At 40.4% G+C, this 25556-nt stretch overlaps 1 protein-coding gene across 1 annotated transcript in view; it reads right to left on the reverse strand.

Annotated features, from left to right (window-relative positions):
• Nucleotides 1-25556, reverse strand: part of DCDC1 (doublecortin domain containing 1) — a 426134-nt gene that overhangs the window by 214658 nt on the left and 185920 nt on the right. The window contains 2 exon segments of the mRNA XM_030562124.1: nt 2923-3089; nt 18009-18110. Coding sequence (XP_030417984.1) covers nt 2923-3089; nt 18009-18110 — 269 coding nt within the window.

Here is a 25556-nt window from a genome sequence, read left to right on the forward strand (position 1 = left end):
AAGCACAAGTTTGAGAAGTTAGAAAAAGCAAAATTATTTTTAAAATATAAATTTCAATTGTTATTTATCATGTTGTAGTTTATTATCCATTGTTATTGAAATTATTAAATACTCTACACCATTAACTTAAAGCTGGCAATTTGAAGATGTATAAAAGAATGGCTAAGAGAAGCCATTTTCTGGAACATTCTCTAAAAACAATGGTTGTATTTTCTGTTTACTCCAAGAATGACCCCAGTGACAAGTTATCAGTTTTGGGTGAAACAGTTATATACAGGAATTATTTGCACAGAAATTTAATCTGTCATAATACATAGGAAAAGTGAAATGTCATCAATAAACTACTCAATTACTTTTTCAGATCATGCTGTACATCCAGAGACTTGCCATAAATCTGACATAACTCTGTTCCCAGCAGAGTAGAAGTGTAAAGAATTAGTATTAAAAGAAAAAATAGATTTGTTTGCTAAAGGAAAAAATAGAGAATTTGAATAGTATTCATCACAAGACTGTATTCTCATCTGCTGCTGAATATGATAAGTAAATATGAGCTCTATGCAAAACATTACATATGAAGTTTATATTATGTCTTGTATATTTTACAGTTTTCTGACTGCACAGCAAGTTTTATTATTACTATTAATAATATATTCTATGGCAGAGCCCAAAACCCCAGTCAGAATAGGAGTCTCATTGTGACGGTTCAAGCACAGATGTCAGAGAAGAAGATAAACAAACTGCTTCCTTGACAATAATCAATGGAAACAGTAAACCGTTTTAAACGCTTGTAAAATCATGCTAAAATAGCTCATTAAGTTTCAAAATATAAGCCCCCAGAAAATCTCATAATAAAAAAGTAAAACAGACTGAAGTATTGATAAATGACTAGCTGATGAAGTGGGTTTTAACCAATGAAAGCTTATGCTCAAATAAAATTGTTAATCTCTAAGGTGCCACAAGGATTCCTCATTTTTTTAATTCAGTTATTGACTTCAATGGGAGTCTTCTTGGATGTGTCTCAGTGTTTTACCAGTCTGAATACAAGAAATTCTTAGCCCAAATAGTTAGAAAATGCCAACAGTAAATCTGTGTTCTGTAGGATTCTAGAGAAATATCATGGCCTTGACTAGCTAAGAATTAGGAACCAGATCTGAAAAGATATTTAGATGATTAAAGATGTGGATAAGCATCCAATGGGACTCTCAAAAGCACCTAGGCACCTAACTCCCTTTGATATCAATGGAATTTAGCCCCTGAGCACTTCTGATAATCCTGTTATGCACCTAATTGCATCTTTAAGCACCTAAAATACCTTTAAAAATATGGCCCTATGTGACTTATTCTCATTTAAAATCAATATTTCACATAATGTTATTCATTGGATTATTCTAATTTTCTCTTTCTTCTTTATCACTTTGTCCATTTCAAAATAAAAAGATGATGTCACCATAGATTTAATTAAATTATTCACCTTTAATCTGCTTCTAAGTAACTACAAAAGGTACTTAGTAAACTATTCAATAATTGCTAGCACTTTGGAAGTTATCATTGATTTCAAGTATGCAGCTATATTCTAGTCACAATGTAATTAAATTGTCTTCAAGATTGCTAGTGATAAAACTCACAATATCTTTAGCAAGTATTCTGTAAATTATTTGGGCTAAAACATGTTTAAGTACTTTTTATTTAAAAATCTGTTGAAACCTGGAACAGATTTTCTGCAATGTGTTAAACATGTTGAACGTTATCTTCAAATCAGTGTTCAAGGTATTCTTTACACTTTTGAATTTACAGTAAGTTTACTGCATTAACATCACAGCCTCTCACTACTTTGGCTTAGTTACGATCAAAATAATTCTCTAGCTCTTGTATTTTTCACAGGCTAATGAACAAAACTGGATTACTAAACACCACATATTTAAAATTCTCTTTCAGTATTTTATTGCTGTATTGATTTGCAATTACCAACCATAATGATTGTTCAATTTTTCTGAACAAAAATGATCAAAAATGCTAAACTCAATTCTACCTGGTTATAGTTTAACCACAAGAAAGCATCAAATTATATTAATTTAATTGAGAAAGTAATCTTCAATTTCTAATACAATACAATAATGAGTTTAGGGTCCTTGACAACCAGTTTTAGACATGATCCCAGATGTGTCCTGTCAATACACATAATTTCAAAATAATTCAACAAGATCTCAACAGGCTAGCACAGCAGTGAATAAATTTGTAGTGCAGCCACTTTTTCCTCAGGAAATAAGATTTTTTCCTCTAGGAATTAACAAATCTAAAAACTTAAGCACCCCTCAAACATCTCCAGAAATTACTAGGAGATAACACAACCAAAGTATATCCCTTTTAAAAAACTTTGCTAGGCCAGTCTTTACAAGCTTTACCAATTTATCTTTCACTCTACCATCATTGGTGCTTAAGAGGTTAAGACTTTATTTGTGAAAACAGAGAGAGGTAGTGGGGAATCATGTTGTCTACTGCTTCATAAATCTTGCTTAAGATCCTTTTCAATTACCATCCATTTCTCCTTTAAAAAGGGACAAAAAAATAGAGGAGTGGAAGCAGGTCAGGGCAGTCTGTGACAATGACAGTGTGATGGGCTTGGACCCCCTGTGGTGTTTCCATCTGCTATCATTAAGGTGACTATTCAGACATGAAAAAATCCCTCTTGCTGTGCTGACAGGCAGACATCAAGAACTATGACAAGGCATTAAGACAGAAAGTCAGAGACAGAGATGTCATATTCCACAAACAATACTGCCTCAAACAAGACCTCTGAAATTTTCTTGAAATTTAAAATAAAAATAAAAGGGGTTTCACCTAGAGGTTATCAAACTTCCTCTTACATTAGTTTGACAACAAAAAGATTGCTGACTGTCACACAGATAAACATTTAGCTCTTACCTGTAATCTTTACCATAAGAAACCCAAATTTTTTGCTCATTCTTCAGTATAAGTGGGTTTTTAATTTCTTGTCCTTTCTCATCAAAAAGCCGGGCAGGAATAAGATTGAGGCCTGTTGGTTTGAAGTCTGCTGAATATTGTAGTTTTTCATAAATCATATGCAGCAGCTGGCAAGGACAAAGCAAACAAATAAAGAAACAAAAAATGTAAACATCTGTAATAAATTGTTTGTACTCCATAACAAACGAAGTCCAAACAAATGACAATTAAATTCATATAGAATGTTAAAAGAACTGTGAAATGACTGCAATGTTTATCTCAGTGTAAAATAACAAAATGAGCACAGGCTTTTAACCGGCAGGGGGTGCAACAGGATTATGATTGAGCTCTGACCCTTTGGCACAGAAACTGAAAGCAGATGTGACAGTTGTACAGAACAAGCATTTAGCTTCTACATACTATAATAGGTCTCTTTATAAAGGTTATGTTTTTCCTGCCCACATTTGGAGCTACATTTTGCTCATGTTTTTACTAAGCTTGTTCAAGTTTTAGGATGACTGCTCTCCACCCTCCTGCCAAACCATAGGTGATCAATAGCTAAACAATAATATTGCAAGCCTCATTTAACAATTTCTGTACTGTGTCTGTTAACTTGCCCCTGCCAGAATAGCCATAATTAGCACCTCTGTGAATATAAGATTTTTATGTATTGCATTGTTTCTTTTTCAGAAGTTGGTTCTCATTTCCATTTCTGAACTTTATTTGATTTTACATGACTGCACTTCGGTCTTCATTTCTGCTGTGTAGTCAGGGCCTTTCCAAATTGCCATAACTTCAAGCTCAGTTCTGCGGCAAGCATTACTGGACTGCAAATTCTATGGGCAATTTGCCATTTCATGGCACAGTGATGGTTCCCCATAATATTGTAGTCACTTCATTCCACTCCCTCTTCCTTTTATCACTCTGCCTACAGAAGAGCACTTACCCTGCACAGGCACTCACATTCTGTGTTCCTTGCCAGCTCCTGCCATTAAACACAACATAGAATTCCTCCTTTAGCACCTATTGGAAACACTAAAGATGCACGCTCATTATGCAGGCAGGCAGGGGAAGCCAGAGCATGAGATAAAAGTTCTCAGTAACTGCTTATTCTTAATGCCAAATTATGCATTTAAGCACTTCTTAACTTGTTTTTTTTAATATAAGTGACTTGTAGCTGAATTATTGACCTGTCTGCTAGTTATCCTTAGGTACACATGAAATAAGCATCCAAAGATTGATTCTTATTTACACTGAAACTCCTTTTACATAGCTCTGGCACTGTAAAGAGGTCTTAATGTGGGAATAAATTATATTTACACTCTCTACACTGCCTGCTAGTTATCCTTAGGTACACATGAAATAAGCATCCAAAGATTGATTCTTATTTACACTGAAACTCCTTTTACATAGCTCTGGCACTGTAAAGAGGTCTTAATGTGGGAATAAATTATATTTACACTCTCTACACTGCCAGAGGAATGTGATGGGTTTATAGTGTTAATGAGAATAAGGTCTTTAAAGTTTATTATATTTAACGTCTGTCTGCTGTTTTAACATAAAAGTTTAAAGTTATTCACAGAACTACAGAAAGTGCAGTCTCCTCTGCAAAAATTCATAGGATTCATGAACTGAATGCAGTGGGGGCATTGAAGGCCTGGTCTACACTACGCGTTTAAACAGAATTTAGTAGCGTTAAACCGATTTAACCGTCCACACAATGAGGCCCTTTATATCAATATAAAGGGCTCTTTAAATCAGTTTCTGTACTCCTCCCTGACGAGAGGAGTAGCGCTGAAATTAGTATTGCCATGTCAGATTAGGGTTCGTGTGGCCGCAAATCGATGGTATTGGCCTCCGGGCGTATCTCACAGTGCACCACTGTGACCGCTCTGGAAAGCAATCTGAACTTGGATGCACTGGCCAGGTAAACAGGAAGAGCCCCACGAACTTTTGAATTTCATTTCCTGTTTGCCCAGCGTGGAGCTCTGATCAGCACAGGTGGCGATGCAGTCCCAAATCCAAAAAAAGCTCCAGCATGGACACTGGATCTGATTGCTGTATGGGGAGACAAATCTGTTCTATCAGAGCTCCGTTACAGAAGACGAAATGCCAAAGCAGTTGAAAAAATTCTCCAGGCTATGATACAGAGTCCACAGCACAGTGCTGTGTGACAAACGTAACAGAAAGCCAAAGAATCAAATGGACGCTCATGGAGGGAGGGAGGGGGTACCAAGGACTCCAGCTATCCCACAGTCCCCGCAGTCTCCAAAAAGCATTTGCATTCTTGGCTGATCTCCCAATGCCTGTAGGGTCAAACACATTGTCCGGGGTGGTTCAGGGCATATCTTGTCAATTTACCCCTCTCTCCCACCCATGAAAGAAAAGGGAAAAAAATCGTTTGACCTTTTTCAATGTCACCATATGTCTACTGCATGCTGCCGGTAGACGCGGTGCTGCGGCACTGAACAGCAGCATCCTCTCCCGTCCCTTCCCCGGTGGCAGACGGTACAGTACAGAAGGACTGGTAGCTATCATCATCATCCTGTGAGTGCTCCTGGTTGGCCTCAGGTGAGGTTGGCCGGGGGCGCCTGGGTAAAAATAGGAATGACTCCCAGTCATTCCCGGCAGATGGTACAGAACGGCTGGTAACCATCTTCATCATAGAAACTGGAGGCTGAGCTCCATCAGCTCCCCGCCCTTTCCTGTCTAAAGAAAAGATTCTGTACTGCCTGGACTATCATAGCAGCGGGATGCTGGGCTCCTCTCCCCCCTACCGTTTAGTGTCCTGCCTGGACTATCATAGCAGCTGGAGGCTGCCTCCCCCTCATTTTATCTCACTAACAAGTCACTGTTTCTTATTCCTGCATTCTTTATTACTTCATCACACAAATGGGGGGACACTGCAATGGCAGCCCAGGAGGGTTGGGGGAGGAGGGAAGCAATGGCTGGGGTTGCTGCAGGGGTACCCCCTAGAATGGCATGCAGCTCACCATTTCTGCGGGATCTGACATAGAGCAGCTGTGCTCTCTGGTACACTGGTTCTCTAGTACACTTGCCCCATATTCTAGGCAGGACTGACTATTTTTAGATACAACATAAAGGAGGGAATGACCCGGGGAGTCATTCTCATTTTCATCTTTGCGCCCTCGACTGACCTCAGTGAAGGCCAGCTAGGAGCATTCATGACAGCAGCAGACGGTACAGAACAACTGATAACCGTCATCTCATCGGCAATTTACAATGGCATGGCAGATGGTACAGAACGACTGATAACCGTCTCTGCTATCTTGCAAAGGCAAATGAATGCTGCTGTGTAGTGCTGCAGTACCGCCTCTGTCAGCAACATCCAGTACACATACGGTGACAGTGACAAAAGGCAAAATGGGCTTCATGGTTGCCATACTATGGCGTCTGCCAGGGCAACCCAGAAAAAAAGGACGCGAAATGATTGTCTACCGTTGCTTTCATGGAGGAAGGAATGAGTGACGACATTTACCCAGAATCACCCGTGACACTGTTTTTGCACCATCATGCATTGGGATCTCAACTCAGAATTCCAATGGGCGGGGGAGATTGCGGGAACTATGGGATAGCTACGGGATACCTACCCACAGTGCAATGCTCCAGAAATCGACGCTAGCCTCGGTACATGAACGCACAGTGCTGAATTTTTGTGCTTTGTGTTGCCGCGTGCACTCGACTTCATACAATCTGTTTTACAAAACCAGTTTATGTAAAATTGGAATAATCCTGTAGTGTAGACGTACCCAAAGTCTACAGCATTTAAGCCAGCTATTCTTCTAAGAGAAGATGCTGCTCTATTTTAGAGCAATTTGGAGTGGTTTCTGCTTGTGCTGGAGATGTGAACATTGAGTACACATAATTTAACATGACAAAATGCTTGGACATTGGCATGGACACTTTGCCTTAAATGTAGATACAAAGCCTGTGTGTACAGATACTGCAAGTCTCCTAGCACAGAAATAAATTGCAGTGTAGACAGTGAGAAGAGTAAAGACAGACCTCCACACAGGAGGCAGGATAAATGAGATGAGGGAAGCCACATGATACATATAACATGGAAACATACCCTCTCGCCATGCAATGTTGTGCTCTGGGCACATGCCTAAACTGCCACTGTGTTATAGGGACACCACATTGGACCCTTTTTAATGCAGCAACTGCACTGGAACCCAACAAAGTTAATAGAAATGTTATTTAACCACCCAAATTGGAATTTCAGAGATGCAGGATGGAAGGTGAAAAAAAAAACCTCATACAGCAGCTTGCCAATTTTGCATGGGAAAAATCCTTTTCAGATTCCAAACAAAATTCGGGGATCAGCCTAGTTCCCAACATTATAAGTTATCAAGCTCACCAGATAAGGAAAGGGTGAAGGGGATGGGTTTGGAACAAGGTCCGAAATGGCTTCTCGATAGCAGCAACAAACAGAATCCCCTCCCTCCCACCACCAGACAAGACATAATGGCAGCAGAAGTGGGCGGAACTGTCTCCATTACCTGGATACCATGTGGCAGAGAGGGAAGGTGATGGGACTAAGAGAGGGTGGAGGGAAATAAGAAAGAAGTGGCACCTTTCCCCTCATCTATATACACATGCTGCAGGCCATCAGGAGCGGGAGGAACAGAGGTGAAAGTAGGCGGTTACGGTCAGGTACAGCGTACTGGCAAGAGCCGGTATGCTGTGCCGGCCCGGCCAGGCTTCCCCAGGCTGGAGATTTAAAGGGCCTGTGGCTTCCTGCAGCAGCCGGAGCCCAGAACCCTTTAAATCACCTCCTAAGCCTCACTGCCAGAGCCCTGGGGTAGCAGCAGCAGCAGGGTTCCAGCAGCGATTTAAAGGGCCCGAAGCTCCAGTGGGGTTCGGGGGCGCTTTAAAGGGTCCGGGACTCCCTGCAGCGATTGAAGCCCTGAGCCCTTTAAATCACAGCCTGAGCCCGGCTGCTGGAGCCCCGGGGTAGTGGCAGCAGGGCTCTGCCGGCCATTTAAAGGTCCCAGAGCTCTGCTGTAGTAGCAGCAGCCAGAGCCCCTGGGGCTTTGCAGGTGGTAGCTCTGGGGGTGATTTAAAGGCTCCGGGGCTCTTAGCCACAGCCTTGGGGCCTTTAAATCTTGATTTAAAGGATCCACCTCTTCCAGTTGAGGTCACACCTCTTCCGGTTTAGGTCATGCCCCTGCTCAGGACTCCGGCGTACCAGTAAGTCCTTTAACTTACTTTCACCTCTAGGGAGGAAGAACGAGGGGATCAGGTGTAGTACCGCTTAATCTGCTCATGCTTGAGCTCTCCCCCTCCCTGCCCACCTGATGAGGGCAGAGAAGAGTGTCCTCATTGTCCTGGGCCCATCAAAGACACACCCTGGCTACTGAGTGACAATGGTTATTATAATACACTTGGTTTTGTTACTGTACTACTATCTATCTATCTATCTATCTAGCGGATCATTTTCGTGTTCACATTTATCTATTTCAATTGTAAACCCACATTTTTCTGATATAATGCAAAAATCCTACAGTGTTCCTATACTACAGTATTGGTAATATTAATATAAAACAAAGTAGATTGTTTAATTTCTAAAAGAACTAAATTACATCTCCCTAACTGCAGGCATAGAATCTTGATCACTTGGTTGTTCCTAGGGATCACTATCCTCAGAAAAGTAAGTGTGACATGAAGGGAAATGTGAGGTTAAAGGGATTGTTAATGGAATATTGTATTTTAATATCTAGTCCAAAAACTTGTTTAACTATTTGTTTCCATTCAATCATTTGCTTTCACTCCAGATGGATAGCAACAAAAAATCTATTACAAATTTTACCAATTTATCACGAAAATGTTTTAAAAGAATTGACTGAGGTGCTCCCAAACATTGATATTGATTTTTAACAAATCTTAGAATGCTGGGAAAATACCAGAGGACTAATCTAATGTGCTAATAATTTTATAAGAGTAAATGGGATGATTAGGGTAACTATCAGGAAGTTAGCCTGACACTGGATCCTGGTAAGAATCATGGAAAAACTGATATGAGATACTAACAGTGAAGAATTAAAGAATGGGAGCGTAATTAATGTCAATCGACATGGCTCCATAGTTAGGTTGACAAGTTTACCTTCCCTGGGCTGAACCTGGAATTACAGGAAATCCTAAGTCTCAGTGATGCTGGAAAAGGAAGGAGGGCTTGAGTGCATGGTAAGAGGCTGCCCAGGGTGCCTCAGTAAAAGTTGATGGATGGATGGAAGGACTGGCATGCACATGTACACACACACGCGCACGCAAGCACACGCACACACAAAGAATGGTGAGGAATCTGGCCAAAGCCAAGCAGAAAGACCTATGCAAGGAGCCTGGGTAACAAAATGGAGGAACTAGAACTAGAACTACTGGTGCAGGAAGTGAATCCAGATATTATAGGGGTAAAAGAAACATGGTGGAATAGTAGTCATGACTGGAGTATAGGTACGGAAGGTTATGTGCTGTTCAGGAAAGAGAGAAATAAAGGTAAAAGTGGTGCAGTAGAATGTATAGTAATGATGAGGTAGACTATAAAGAAATTAGAAGTGAAGGCATGGATTAAAACAGAATCTACTTGGGTCAAAATCACTTTGGGGAAGAAAGTTACCGGAGGTTCCCCTGGGATAGTGCTTGGGGTGTGCTACAGACCCCTATGATCTAGTTTGAATATGGATAGAGATCTCTTTAATGTTTTTAATGAAATAAATACTATTGAGAATTGTGCTATTATAGGAAACCTTAAATTTCCAGATATACATTTGTCATGGTATAATTCCCCACTCTGAACCTTAGCGTCCCAAAGATGGGGAACCAGCATGAATTCCTCTAAGCTCAATTACCAGCTTAGAACCTGTAGCGCTGCCACCAACCAGGAATTACAGTGCCTGGTACACTCTGGTACCCCCAAAACCTTGCCCGGGGAACCCCAAGACCCAGACGCTCTGGATCTTAACACAAGGAAAGTAAACCCTTTCCCTCACTGTTGCCTCTCCCAGGCTTCCCCTCCCTGGGTTACCCTGGAAGATCACTGTGATTCAAACTCCTTGAATCTTAAAACAGAGAGGAAAATTCACCTTCGCCCCTCCTTCTCTCTTCCCCTCCCAGACTCTCCCTGAGAGAGACAGTAATCCTACCACAGAGAGAAATTAGCCTCTCTCTCGCCCTTCCCTCCTTTCTCCCCACCAATTCCCTGGTGAATCCAGACCCCGTCCCCTGGGGTCTCACCAGAATAAAAAACAAACAATCAGGTTCTTAAACAAGAAAAAAGTTTTTAATTAAAGAAAGAAAAACAGTAAAAATTATCTTTGTAAATTTAAAATGGAATAGGTACAGGGTCTTTCGGCTATAGACACTGGGAATACCCTCCCAGCCTAAGTATTCAAGTACAAATTAAAATCTTTTCAGCAAATACCAATTTGAACTCCTTCCAGCCAAATACACATTTGCAAATAAAGAAAACAACCATAAGCCTAACTTGCCTTATCTACCTAATACTCACTGTTCTGAACTTATAAGAGCCTGTATCGGAGAGATTGGAGAGAAACCTGGTTGCACGTCTGATCCCTCTGAGCCCCCAGAGTGAACAACCACCAAAAACTAACAGCATAGACACAAACTTCCCTCCCTCAAGATTTGAAAGTATCCTGTCCCCTGGTCAGGTGACAGCCTGGCTCACTGTTCTTATTAACCCTTTCCAGGCAAAAGAGATATGAAGCACTTTTGTTCTATTAACTCTTACTTATCTGTTTATGACAACACTGGAGGACAAGTGCTACTAACAGTAGGGCCCAGATTTTCTTGGATGTGATAGCTGACAGATTTCTTCACCAAACAGTCACCCACCCAACAAGAGTTGATGCCACCTTAGATTTGGTATTGGTGAGTAGTGAAGATCTCATAGAAGAACTGGTCTGTAGGGGACAACCCTGGATCGAGCAATCAGAACTAATTCAGTTTAAACTAAATGGAAGGATAGAACAATAATAGATCTTCAGCTAGGGTCCTGCAGGCGGTATCTGAAGTCTGCATCCCAAGCAGGGGGCAGAATTCATAGGGGAGGGTTGCAGATTCAGCTGGATGAGCAAGCATCTCAAGGTCATTAAGAGAAAGCAGAAATCTTACAAAGAATAGAAGATGGGATGGATCATGAAGGAAAGCTACTTCTTGGAGGTCAGAAAGTGAAGGAGAAAAGTGAGAACTGCCAAAAGCCAAGCAGAGTTGGACCTAGCAAAGGGAATTAAAACTAATATTTAAAAAGTTCTATAGCCATATAAATAAATAATAAAAAACCAAGGAAAGACGTTCGGAAACTGCCTGCAATGGCATGTAGCTGATCTGTAACTGCCAGTAGCAAATATCCCCTATGGTTGATGATGGGACACTAGATGGGGAAGGCTCTGAGTTACTACAGAGAATTCTTTCCTAGGTGTCTGGTTGTTGGGTCTTGCCAGAATGTGCAGGGTCCAACTGACCACCATATTTGGGGTCAGGAAGTAATTTTCCCATGGATCAGATTAGCAGAGACCCTGTGGGGTTATTTGCCTTCCTTTGCAACATGGGGCACAGGACAATTGCAGGTTTAAACTAGAGTGAATGGTGAATTCTCTGTAACCCAGGGTTTCTCAAACAGGGGTCACTGCTTGTATAGGGAAAGCGCCTGGCAGGCTGGGCTGGTGTGTTTACCTGCCCTGTCCACAGGTCCAGCCGATCGCGGCTGCCACTGGCCACAGATCTCTGCTCCGGGCCAATGGGAGCTGCTGGAAGTGGCAGCCAGTAAGTCCCTCAGCCCATGCCACTTCCAGCAGCTCTCATTGGCCTGGAGCAGTGATCCACAGCCAGTGGGAGCTGCAATCGGCCGGACTTGCGGACAGGGCAGGTAAACAAACCGGCCCGGCTCTCTCTACACAAGCGGTGACCCCCGTTTGAGAAATCCTGCTGTAATCTGAAGTCTTTAAATCATGATTTGAGGACTTCAGTAACTCTGCCAGAGGTTATGAGTCTATTACAGGAGTAGGTGGGTGAGGTTCTGTGGCCTGAAATGTGCAGGAGGTTGGACTAGAGGATCATGATGGTCTCTTCTGGTCTCCAAGTCTATGATTCTATGAGTCTATGATGCATGCAGGACAGTCTGTTTTTTCCCAGCCAAAGATAGGAGTTAGCTGGGCTGAGGGGAACTTACAAAAGCCAACAAGGAAAGATGAAGGTGTAAAAAAGACCCAGGGGTAGAGGCCTTTTTTTTTTTTTTACCCTTTACTCTACATGCTTTGTATCTTTGGGAGAAGGAATAAACATTCAATAAATAATGCTTTGTTTTGAAGACACTGTTTTTCAATCACTTTAAGCAATTTGCTCGGCACAGGTAGCAACTGAAGCTGGGCCTGTGGCATTAATATGGTTGGATCATGTCATACTGCCCAGTGTGAAGTGCAGGAAGCTAAGCATATCCTGTAAGGGGTGCAGTCCAGAAGGACTAAAAGGGATGGTAAGGTGCAGATCACTCTGTATCCATTACAGGGTGTTTCTAATAGGGTCCTGCAGAGATCTATTATTAGCCCATTGTTACTCAATATTTTTAGCAATTATTTGGAAGAAAATAAAAAATCATTGCTGGTAAAAATTTGCCAATGACACAAATCTTGGTGGAGCAGTAACTAAAGATAGTGACATGTCAGTTTACCGAGCAATCTGGATGATCTGGGAACCTGAGCTCATTTCAAAAGTATGCGTTTTAATACATACATCCAGGGGTGAAAGTTGGCTGGTATGGGCCGGTACGGTGTACTGGTAAGAAGCCTGTACCACCCCCTATGCAGCCAGTGCATTAACGTTGCTGCCTCTTTTGCCTCCCCCCACCCTATTGGTAGCCGTGCCAGTAGGGTCCTTACTGGCAGAGCCGCCAATGGGGGAGGGACAAAAGGGGCAGTTGCCCCAGGGCCAGCGATTTAAAAGGGCCCAGGGCTCCAGGCGGCCCCTGCCACTAGCACAACAGTGGCCAGAGCCCCACGCCCTTTTAAATCACCACCGGCGCCCCAGACAACACGGACAAGGTAGCGTGGATGGGCTGGCTGGAGGAGGTTGACCTCCCCAACCCCACCCCTTTTGCCGAGGCCCAGAGCTGGGCCTCCGAACCGGAAAGTGTTTAATATTACTTTCACCCCTCCGTACATCTATGAACAAAGAATACAGGTCATAGTAACGGGATGGAGGATTTTACTCAATAAAGCAGTGACTATGAAAGAGTCATCCTGGATAATCAGCTGCACATGAGCTCGTAATGAGATGATCTGGTTCAGAGCTAATGTGATCCTTGGAAACAGAAACAGGAATATCAAAGAACAGAGAGGTGATAATATCTATGCATAAGGCATCAGTGAGATAATATTGTGTCCAGTTCTGGTGTCCACATTTCAAAAGGGGTTAAAAAAAGAGCTACAAGAATGATTCAAGGTTTGGAAAATATACTTATAGTGAGACGCTAAAGGAGCTCTAATTAAATTGTCTAAGAAAAGATTAATAGCTGATTTGATCACCATCTATAAATACTTACACGTGGAGATGATTTCTGATATTAAAGGGTTCTTTAATCTATCAGACATACATACAACAATGTGCAATGTTTGGAAGCTGAAATTAGACAAATTCAGACTAGAAATAAGGCACATTTTTAACAGTGTGGGTAGTTAAACAACTTAGCTAATGATATGATGGATACTCTCACTTGAAGTCTTTAAATCAATTAATGTCTTTCTAAAAGATATGCTGCAGCTCAGGAGTGGGCTAATTTTTTAGCCTGAGGGCCACATCTGGGAATAGAAAACGTATGGCAGGCCATGAATGCTCAGAAAATTGGGGTTGGGGTGTAGGAGGGGGAGTGGGCTCTGGTTGGAGGTGTGGCCTCGGGATGGGGCCAGAAACGAGGACATCAGAGTGCGGGAGGGAGCTCTGAGTGGAGTGCAGGGGGGGTGAGGGCTCTGGCTGGGGTGTGGTCTCTGGGGTGGGGCTGGAGATGAGGAGTTTGGGGTATAGGAGGGTGCTCTGGACTGGGATTGAGGGGTTCAGAGAGCGGGAGGGGGATCAGAGCTGGGGAAGGGGGTTGGGGTGTGGGAAGGAGTGCAGGCTCCGGCTGGGGTTGCGGGTTCTGGGGTGGGGCTGGGGATGAGGGGTTTGGGGTGCAGGAGGGTGCTCTGGGCTGGGATCAAGGGGTTCAGAGGGTGGGAGGGGATCAGGGATGGGAAAGGAGGTTGAGGCATGGGGAGAGGCTCAGGAGTGCAGGCTCCGGGCAGCACTTACCTCAAGCGGCTCCTGGAAACAGCAGCATGTCCCTTCTCTGGTTCCTATGCGGAGATGCAGCCAGACAGCTCTGCACACTGCTCCATCCACAGGAACTCACTGGAGTTCACCCTAACTGACTGGAGTGCTGGAGCGGGGCCATGTTGCAGCTTCTGGGAGCCATGTGGAATGGCCCTGGACCCTGCACCCCGGTTGGAGCGTGGAGGGGGACCATGCTGTGGCTTTGGGGAGCCACATGGAGCGGCACCTGACCCTGCTCCCTGGCTGGAGTGCCGGAGGGAGCCCATGCCAAAGCTTCCCAGAGCCGCGTGGAGTGGCCACCAACCTTGCTCCTTGGATGGAGAACCGGAACGGGGAAAGCTCCAGATCCCGCTGCCCAGCAGTAGCTCGAGGGCCGACTTAAAACCATTGGTGGACTAGATCAGGTCCATGGGCTGTAGTTTGCCCACCTCTGCTGTAGCTCAACCAGAAGGTATGGGCTTGAAGTAAGAATTACTGGGTGAAATTCTATTACTTGTGTTATGCAGCTCAGACTGTATTATCATAATGGTCATTTCTGTCTTTAAAATCTATGAATTTTTAACAACTGGTGATGATGCTTGAAGTGAATCTCAGTCAAATGAGTTGCTACTTTCAGTCCAGGTGCTATGAAAGGAATATTCTAGTGATAAGACTACCATTACAACTTCACACTCGAGGCCCAGTGTCTGTCTTAGCAATGTTCACAGCCCTAGGGTAGCCAGGTCACTGGCTGCCACCAATATTATAACACTGTCATGTAGCACAGCTCTGAGCCCATCTAACAGATGCAATACTTCAATACTGTACTTAACACAGTGCTGTAAGCCAGCAAACTGTGTACACTAGGGTTCCCAATGTTGCTAACACTGACACAGCTGAATGAGTTTTAACAGTAGTGGGAATTTTTTAAGAATCTCCCTAGTGAAGTCAGATCCCTGTTGGCAGCCTTAGCAAAGAGATCAAGAAATATATGTGTATATGCAGTGAATTTACCTCTCACTCACAAAATAGGACCGAAGAATTGTGGCAAGGCACTGACAGTATCACATCTTGAATTTACTACAAATACATCTTCTCATAACAGACAAATCCTCTGAATGGGACATGATTGTTCAATTACATGCCCATAGCAAAGAAGCATCCATTTGTAGAATTCTTAGAGTCCCACATATTCCTCTAATATGATCCTGGGAACTACATCATAGCCAAATATCAGGAACTTCCAAGACTTGTAAGAACCCTAATCAATTAGAAAAATATTAAATTACGTACATGGATTAGAATAAACAAGATCAGAGGATTCTTCTGTTATAAGAAGACATTTATAGTAAGATCAAATTGGCTATTTTCACATAGAGGGAATCCTCTGATGGGGGAATTGACAGTTGGAGATTACAGTGAGCAGTTCAAGCATGAAGAACAGTGGGAGGAAAGAGCAGCATGAAATAAAGGAACAGTGAGGAATGGCAGTCTAGAGGACCTATTTATCTAATGCAGCATTTGAAAAAGAAGCCATATTCACTTCGTAGTGTTTGGTGAAAGAACATAGATGTTGCCAAGTAGCTGCACTGCAGATCTCCTCAAAAGATACTCTTATTTGTTTTCCCCCAAGTGATGCGTACAGATCATGTTGAGTGCACTCTGAGACTTGAAGGAGAAGATTTTCCAACCTTCTTGTGAGCTGCTAGAATGAGCCATCTGGAGATGACCATATTTAACACTCTGAAGCGCTTGCTTTTCCAGTTGTAGGAAACAAAGTATATGATCACCTAAAGGCATTCCTGACACCTCTTGTTTACAGAAAATTGATGTTTCTCCTGGATTCTGTTGGAGACTGCTTGCCTTGGCAGAAGTTTGACAGACATATGAGTGTCCCTTATTCCTGAGAAATGAAGTTGAGGTGATGTTTATCACAGCTGCATCCAACACAAGTTTTCCTTAAATTAGTTTTTGCCACCACCTCAGGGACCTCAGGACTGGGATGAGGTGCAAAGATTGGTGATTAAAGTCTCTATTATGATCCCACTTGAAAAGGATCAGGACTTGTAATGGTGTCATATGTAGAAAGGCCCACTGGACTATAGCTGCACTGGATACTACCAGGCCTAACTGGTGGAGTACTTCCCAAGTAGCAGTCTGTGGATTAGAGAGGTTAGGTTGTTCATTCTGAGAGCCTGATCTAAAGGGAGCAGAAGCAGTGGACTGGGGCTATGTCTCAATTCTCATGTATATGTAGGAGAAGGCTGGAGGGCACCAAGAAGCCTACTAATGGCTGCCTTGGTAGCAATAGTGAACATGGTAACCCTCCAGTCACTTATTAAATTAGATGATTCTCTGTTTGTGAACAATTATCACCTCCAGAACTACCAAGCAAATGTCTTTCACAAAAACTACATTCCCTTATAAATAACACAATTGAAAATACCTAAACCTATTGTTACTCTAGTCTCAAGGTCAATTTATGGTAATAATACCGTCACTTAGAACTCATAGAGTGCTTACTATTGTCAAAGTGTTGTACAAACAACAGGACAAATACTTAGCTCCAAACAAAGCTCCACTGACTTCAATGGAACAATGTGAGTACACCATATCTAAGAATTGTTAAATCCCCTCATTACCCTATGAGACAGATAAACTAATGTATAGTTGACATTATGCATGATCACAAACCATTACATTTTTTTTAGCATGGTACAGATGACAAGCAACCAGAAATTTATATGTGCAGCTTGTGTAAATACTATAAGTTATATTTTTTCTACATTAACATACTGCTATTACTTCGTTTTATAAGGGATCACACATGTTGACAGTTACAGTATGTACCAAAAAACAACTGATTGAGAATAGACAAGCACAAGATTTAGTGATCATTTGTAGCTGAGAAAAATCATAAATGTACAAGATACACAAACAGAAAAAATGACCGGGTTGTATTGCATTTAGAAATCCTAGTGAGACTTGGTGGGGTTGTAAAATTATTGACATAATAGCACAGGTCATAGACACTCTGTATGAAAGCATCTGCAAGAGGGAACAAACTATTCCACAAAGGAGCCAAATGGAATGGAAGTTCTGAACTTGAACACACAACACAACAGGGTGTTAAATGGTCTTTCAGGTAGGACAGAGATTTTGCACTTACTGGTTCTGCTAGAAACCACTTGTTCAAGGAATAAAAGAGGGTAATACTGCAAGGGATAAATCCACTGGTTCCTACTCAAGATCAGGCTGCTAATAAAAGTAGATAAACCCAGCATATTTGGACTACTAATGATCTACAGGCTAGAAATGCCAGTATAAACAGGCATCAGTAAGTAACCCATGTTTCCCTATAAAGGTGATCAGATGCATGCATGTTGTCAGTCTTCTTCGGAGAGCCCTTCCTTTGTGTAAATGTTGTCATTGTATCTCAGAATTCTGAGTTCAGACAGTAGTATATCATTAATGCAGAGAAATGTCTACAAATAAGCATGGGGAAAGTATAAATCTATGCTGCATAACAGTCTGGGGTATACTGCTAAACCTCAGAGTCTGAGATATAGGGAGAAGATACTTAGGGTCTATAGCATTCTCAATACTCACCAACCAACCAAACCAACCAAAACTACAAGAGTCCAACTTTTCTGAACAAAAATTGAAATCTTTTCATTCTCAATTTTTTTATTGCTAATACTTTAGGATACAAAGTGATCTAAACTTACCTTCTCCATCATAACACTGGGTTGATTCCTGCAGTTATTCTCCATCTCTTTTTTGTTGATATAAACTAGGATCTCCCCTGTGTCTTTGCCATTTTCATATACCTGAAAAATAAGTATTTACATTCAAGTTAATTGTGCTATAGAAACCAACAAGGTATTGGCAGCCACTGATTCTGTCCCTAACACTCTGGGTTACATTACTGAGAACTTTCAACATTTCTTTGAAGCTTTTTCAATTTAATTAAAGGCCAGGAGGGATTGGGACAATATCAATGGCTGTTACCAAAGACTGAAAAAGATAATATGATCACTTGAAAATTTAGTTCACGTCTATGCATTGTATTAATATTTGGGCCAGTGAGCTTGGGGAAAAATATAGGTTTTTCTTGCCTATACGTTGGAAGGCTGGTTAATAACTTTGAGTAAAATTTTCAAAAGTGTGTAAATGAGAGGAGCCATAGTCCTATTGAAAATAAATTGGATTGAGGTTCCTAAATCACATAAGTAATTTTGAAAATTTTACCCTCTCTCTTTCAAATATTAAACTCCACAGCAAATACATTTTATAGAAAGAATTTCCCAGGCTGGTGCTTTAGTATAAAAACTGGTGCAAAACAGACAGTATGAAGTTCAGAGTTTTTTCTATACAAATTGTGTTACACAAGTATTTTATGAACATTGAAATCCAAAGCATTTCAGCTTGTCTTCTAAGAGAGGGTGCTCCCATAAATGGGGTCAATGCTGGCTGGTTTCTGGTAGCACTGGAGAGGTAAGCCCGGAATATAAACAGATATTTAAATTTTCAGTGAGGAGATTCACCTGACATTCTACTGCTGTCTTCCCACATTTTCAAGTGTTATGTATAGAATTTTAGGCATATTTACATTGGGTAAAGAATTGAGTATGGACAAAACTTTATATTTGATTCAGACGCAGGTAAAATGCATGTCTAACAAACTGACAGTACAGAATTTGGCTTTGTTAGAACTACAGCTAAGTGAATACTGCAAAAAACATTCTGCAAATATTCAAATGCTTGTTGTGTTCACACTCCCTTTGTACTTATTTTCTATGAATATCTGAGCAAATGAGTTTATTGACAGAAATGTTTATAAAGAGAGCACATTTTAAATGAATCTTAGAAAATGTTGAAATCGTATTCCAGAGTTCATGTAACAGAAATGTGATTTACCATTGCTTACACTTGTCCAATCTGGGTATGGTATATTGTATTACCTGCATGTCCAGTCAAAACTAACAGTTTTGTGCACAACCTACAGACCATCAGTTACTTGCAGAAATTATTTTGCAAATAAATTTTAAGAATAAAAAATGAGAGAATGGTAACTAAGTTGCAAACTATTCTGTTTCACTGTGTTGAAGTTTGTTCACTGTCTAAGGTAAATGCAGCTAAATATATAATACAGCTTTACAGTATACTGTAAATGCACACCTTTCCCTGAACAAATGCCAATGTGTTTTATGTTCAACAAGATAAAAAACAGACAATTCCTACAGGATGGATCCATTCAAGCAGCATGCCATACAAGTTCTGACTTCTGGAGATATGCAAAAGGACACTCCATTCTTGGAGCAAGAGAAAAACAGGAGAAGGAAACTGTATGCATAATATAAGGTATTTCCTTTTGTCAAAAGGCCCCTTCTGTGTTCCTAGAATGTCTATGACAACACAGCAGTCATTTAACTTTGCCTCGAATCTGATACACCCAGAAAGAAAGGTAGAAAATAGTGGAAACTATTGTATTGGAATAATATTATAACTCTAGTTTACAGGGAAATTATTTTGTAATCTAATTATAGAGGATTGAGGGTTATTTGGTGAGGGTTATTGCGTTTCATAAAATGTATTGCTATAGGTTCCATGCAGCTAGAGGCCTGTCTAGGACTGAACAGAAAGGAAAAGAGAATGACAAACTCAAAAGATAAAAATATATTTGATTATTTTGGTGGATTTCATGTTGATTATTTTCCTCTATGATACTGATAGCCTTTTATCACTGCAATGCTGTCTCCTTCTCTCTCTCTTTAAACTGGTGCCAAAAGGGTAAAAAGAGCATATTCTGTGAAAAGAGTGGGAGTGATTTTATTGTACATCACATTACAAATTATAGTTACCACTCTGTCACTACAGTTCCTCTCTTATAAATATGTTATACTTCACTAAAGTCACATACGTCCAAACCAATCTAATACTACTATACTGTATCCCAGGTTGGAACAAGGTTCTCAGTCACACACAAAGTAGTAAAATAAAATGGAGTTAATGATGTAATCAACTATAAAAGTGAAATAATAAAAAAATAAAAAGTTAATGGCCATATCCACTTCATTATATACTGTAGTCCATTATTCCTCGCTTTTGGTAAGTTGAGGAATAGGAGGAATACGCTATAGATCTTCCTTTGTCTGACATTGTTAGAGTATCTGGAGATGCTAGACACCATGGAGTAAAGCATTCCTAAAGAACAGCATGATGTTAGTGCCAGCTGCCAACCTGAGAGAAATCAGTGATGCTATTGGACAACATACAAGGCCCATATTAGTTCTCACCACCACTAAACAAAATGTTAAAAGTTCTGCTAAATTTCACAGTAGGTGTTACACTAAGGCACTGAGCAATACCTATTTCTATATTAGAGCCAAAACAATTTCCCATTAAGGTGCAGAAAAGCGTAGAGAGATATAATAACTCAAAGATGGAGGGAATGAAAATGAAAGGGCTGAATCTGTGGTTTACTGTCCCTTTGTATAAGAAAAACCAGGACCTCCTTTAAAAAAAATCCTGGCTGCTTAAGGCTATTTAGGAAATTTAAAACAACCCATTCTAGAGCCAGATATGACCATATTTCACTACTACATCAATCCACATGCTGAACACTCGCTTAACAGTTTTTATTTTGAGCTAATAAGAGGAGCCCGTTAGCAACACAGAAAACAAACATTTCTGCCTTCTCATAGCTCTCCATCTTCCTCCCATATCTCTGTATTTTTCCTTTCATCTGACAGCATTGGGAATGAATATCAATTAGATAAAATTTAGTCCATTTCTAGCCAGTCACTTTTTATGTAATTAATTCAGGTCTTAAATTTATTCAGGTAATGTTTGTGTTAGCTACTTTCAATGCTGTTTGGTATCCATATGTGCAAAAGAAAACAGGCATTTCAACAGACAGCTATTCCTCTATAGAACATCAATTCAGAAAATTATTATAGCCCATGCTTAAATACATCCCTTTTCTAAACAGAATTTAAGCATATGTTTAACATTAAGAATGTGCTTTAGTCCACTGATTCTAATGGAACTCCAGCACATGTTTAAAGTGAAGCACATGCTTAAGTGCCCTCCTGCATAGGGATATTTTACTGAACTGGGGCCTATATATAAATCACAAAGAAAGCTTGAAAGCTATAAAAAGCTAGTCAGCTACTCTGAGATTCAGATTAAGTTGAAGTTTTAGAAGCTGTTATAAAAAAACCCCATAACAAACACAAATGAAGCCGTTTCATCTAGATGTCGCAAACCAACATGGAAGCTTCAAATATTAGGAAACTGCCACATAAAGCCACTGACACTTCAAGATCATCATTCAGGTCTTAATTCCTTAAGCGTGGTTAAAAATCTAACTGTGGTAGAACAGTAGATTTCCATACCATACATAATATTGCTCAAAACAGGTATGCAGATCATCCCGGAAGTTTCTCTACGTAAGAGCTAAAGCAAAAGCAAAATTTGGGGATGTCAAACAGCTTGCAAAGAGAAACTTGCAATAGATTCAAAAGGCAAGAAGCAAAAAAATGGAGAACTCACTGATCAACATCTCAAATATGCTGCTGTGATGTATACATATATTTATTTGTTCTTATCTAAGTAGTCTATGGAAGAAGTAAAATAAGTTATACAGAGCATCATTCTGCCATCACTATACACTTTGAATAGCACCTCACCTACACATTTTGAGCAGCACCAGTTCCACTGAAATCAATACCATAAGATCTGGACCTTAATGAGAAGCTGTCTAATCAAAATCAAATACTTCATAACATATATCCACATAAGCATGCAATTTCAACACCTGAATTCAGCCACTTCTGAAGAAAAGATATCTCGCAGGCAGACAACAAATGCAAAACCCACTGTAGAAAAGGCTAGGGATAGGAATTTTTTTTGACAAAGATCACTTATTTGGGGATAAAATAATTCCATAATGAAAAATGCTCTAGAATTTTATTGTCCACGCAGAGCAGGCAGTGTACGGGTTTTGAAGGTCCACTCAAAATAACATTATAAAGCAAACTGTATCATATTTATATAAAGGTGAAGGACTAAATTGACCCAGCCAAGAAATACTCAAGGTATTTGATTCTCATTGACCTTCAATGAAGCATAGGCTCTTAAATCACTTTTGAAAATTAAAATGGGGTGGGAAGGAAGGGGAAATCAACTATAGTTGCATCAACCCCTTAAATGCCAGACAAATCTGAGGAATATGCCATTTACACAATTCAGGATTAAAAGTCTGCATTCTGCTAAACAACAGTTACAAAGCAACAACTCCCAATAGACATGACATACAAATTTGACATTCCATAGAAATAAACAATGGCACTTTAAAACAATCTAGCCTAGGAGCACAAGCAGAAGTAAAACTCTGCTTGTTAAAAATATTTTAAGAATGCATTTCATCAACTTATTCTTCTAATGTGCTCCTTTACTTAAAAGGATATGATTTGGTCATTTATGATTTAATTAAAACTCAGGCTGCACACATACAATGCTTGATTCAATGACAATTTAAGCTGTATAACAAGACCTGTCATCATTTGGGAAATAGATAGGCAAGTATTTACTGGTTACCGAAAATCAAACAGATTTTTACTCTCAGATTAATCTAGTGTTAGCAACAGGAATGTACCCATTTTATAATGAAATAACAGAAACTATACATCAAAGGCAAGAGAGTTGTGTTAAGAATAGGGCCGGCGCTTCCCATTTAGGCGACCTAGGCGGTTGCCTAGGGCACCAGGATTTGGGAGGGCGGCATTTTGCTGACCTTGCCGGCAATTCGGCTGCGAGGGGTCCTTCCGCGCTCTGGGTCATCGTTGGCAATTCTGCGGCAGGTCCTTCACTCGCTCTGGGACCCGCCGCTGAAGTGCCCCAAAGACCAGGAGCACAGAAGGACACCCCCGCTGCAGAACTGCCACCAACGACCGAGAGCACGGAAGGACCCCCGCCTAGGGTGCCAAACACCCTGGAGCCACTCCTGGTTAAGAAGAATAAAACAAAACACTTCTCATCAAAGGTAACCGCATTTTCTCCCATTTTATAAATTAAAGGTCTGTCCCTGGAAACCTTTACTCACATGAGTAATCCTTAAATGAGAACTCCTACTGAAGTACATGATCAAGCCCTTACAAGTAGACATAAAAAATAGGGGCAGGAAATATAGGAATTAAAAATTGGTAGTTACAATTAATAAGTGTTTATTGCAATATATATTTTAGAATTAAAATTTCTGTAAAAATACAGCTTTTATTATACAGTACTGTACACATGCTGCTATAAGAAAATGTTCCTTGGGCCCAATTCCTGTTCCCATTGAAGTTAATGGCAAAAGTTCATGTGGTTTATGTCTAAAAACAGTTTATGTGTTGCCTGGGTTTTTTGTGTGGAATATAATTCATACTACTAGAGTACATAGCGCAAAATATAATCTCATATAGACCGCTATCTATTCTGACATACTACAATGAAAAAATCCAGAGTACAGTAATGAAACAATGAATAATAACGTTTAATTTTCAATGATCAATCGAAACATTGTGTCAAGTAATATCGCTGAGCACGCTGTAGGCTATAATAGCTTAAGAAGTAATAGCGGGGAAATGAAGTTATGTGTACTGAAATTAACAAAGTCCCTGGCAGCTACTCTCAATTTCCATCTCTGAGACGAAAATCACAAAAAATATTCTTGCTGACATACTTCTCAGTATAAAGGTATAGTTGATGCATTGTTAATAACATGATTGCAATCTGACAGAGTGGGTATTCACCCACGAAAGCTCATGCTCCAATACGTCTGTTAGTCTATAAGGTGCCACAGGACTCTTTGCTGCTTTTACAGATCCAGACTAACATGGCTATCCCTCTGATACATGACTGCAAGAATATTTACTCCACGTTTAGCCCAAACAATATAAGCACAATACACTGAAGAGAGCCAGAAAACAAACATTTTGAAAATGTCCCATGTTATCAATGCATCTTGTGAAGTTAGGGTTGTTGTTTTTTTTAAAGAATTTACAAAAATGTAAACACTGTATGCCATTCAGTAACTACCTGAGCATAAGGCACAAGGCTAACCAGTCCCAAGACAAGTTAAACATACTGAAGTTGGGATATTTTTCTTAGCGTAAGTTCTTTGTTATTTAATGATGAACACATCTTTTTGCTGATTCAATACCTTTTATTCTATGTATCCATAAGTTCGTAATGAAGAAATGGCCACTACAAAGGGGTAAAGAAATGTACTAAAATAGTTAGAGCCCTCACAGACTTGTATCCTTTGGAACAGAAAATGTGCATGGATATAGAGGAACAACCTCTTTAAAAACAATAATAGAGTATGAATATCTGTTTAGGTTGAATGTGTATAGTGTCTTATTCACAAATGTGAAGATACATTACTTTTTCTGAGTAGACTCTGTAGAAAACCTGCCTATGATGCATGAAACTTTTATTAATTGACTCTTTTGTCTCCTATTAGGCCAGCAATTAAGTTGTTTCAGGGCACTGGTTAAAATTTAGGTAGAAAAATTATAGTTTTGTGAAATAATCATGTGAAATACAAGCATAAAACATGTGTTTACTTTCGGAGTTTAATATGAAAAGTACTATAAGTGAGGACAGGCAAGAAGGAAAATTTTCAGAAACATTGAAGTGGTAAAGAGTAAATTAACTGCTGTGTAGAAGGTCAATCTTCCTGAGACTGAAACATCTAAACTATGAATTTGCAATATTACAGTTACCTCAGTGTCTATACCAGTTGAAAAAACCTCAGTGTAGATCAGCCCATTTATATCAGATTACTAGTTATATTTTTGGATCATCTACTTTTCTTGTTGACTTCCTAGCAATAAATTCGCAGGACATCTACAGACCTGTCAAAGAATACAGAGAAAAAACCTGCCTCGTTACAAAAGACATTGCATGAGATCTAATATTCCAAACTAGATGTAGGGCTCTTAGACATGTTATCAGCTCAGTAATAATCCTGCAGTATATTAAACAGCAAGAAGCAAAGGAAAAGTAATATTTTCCTGAATGTAAACAGCGACTTATGAATGTACTGTTGTCATAACCTAATCCCAGATTTGGACCTTAGCGTCCAAAATATGGGGGTTGGCATGAAAACCTCCAAGCTTAGTTACTAGCTTGGACCTGGTAAAGCTGCCACCACCCAAAAATTAGAGTGTTTTGGGGCACTCTGGTCCCCCAAACCTTCCCTGGGGACCCCAAGACCCAAATCC

The sequence above is a fragment of the Gopherus evgoodei genome, chromosome 4 (genome assembly GCF_007399415.2).
Source record: "Gopherus evgoodei ecotype Sinaloan lineage chromosome 4, rGopEvg1_v1.p, whole genome shotgun sequence".
NCBI lineage: Eukaryota > Metazoa > Chordata > Testudines > Testudinidae > Gopherus > Gopherus evgoodei.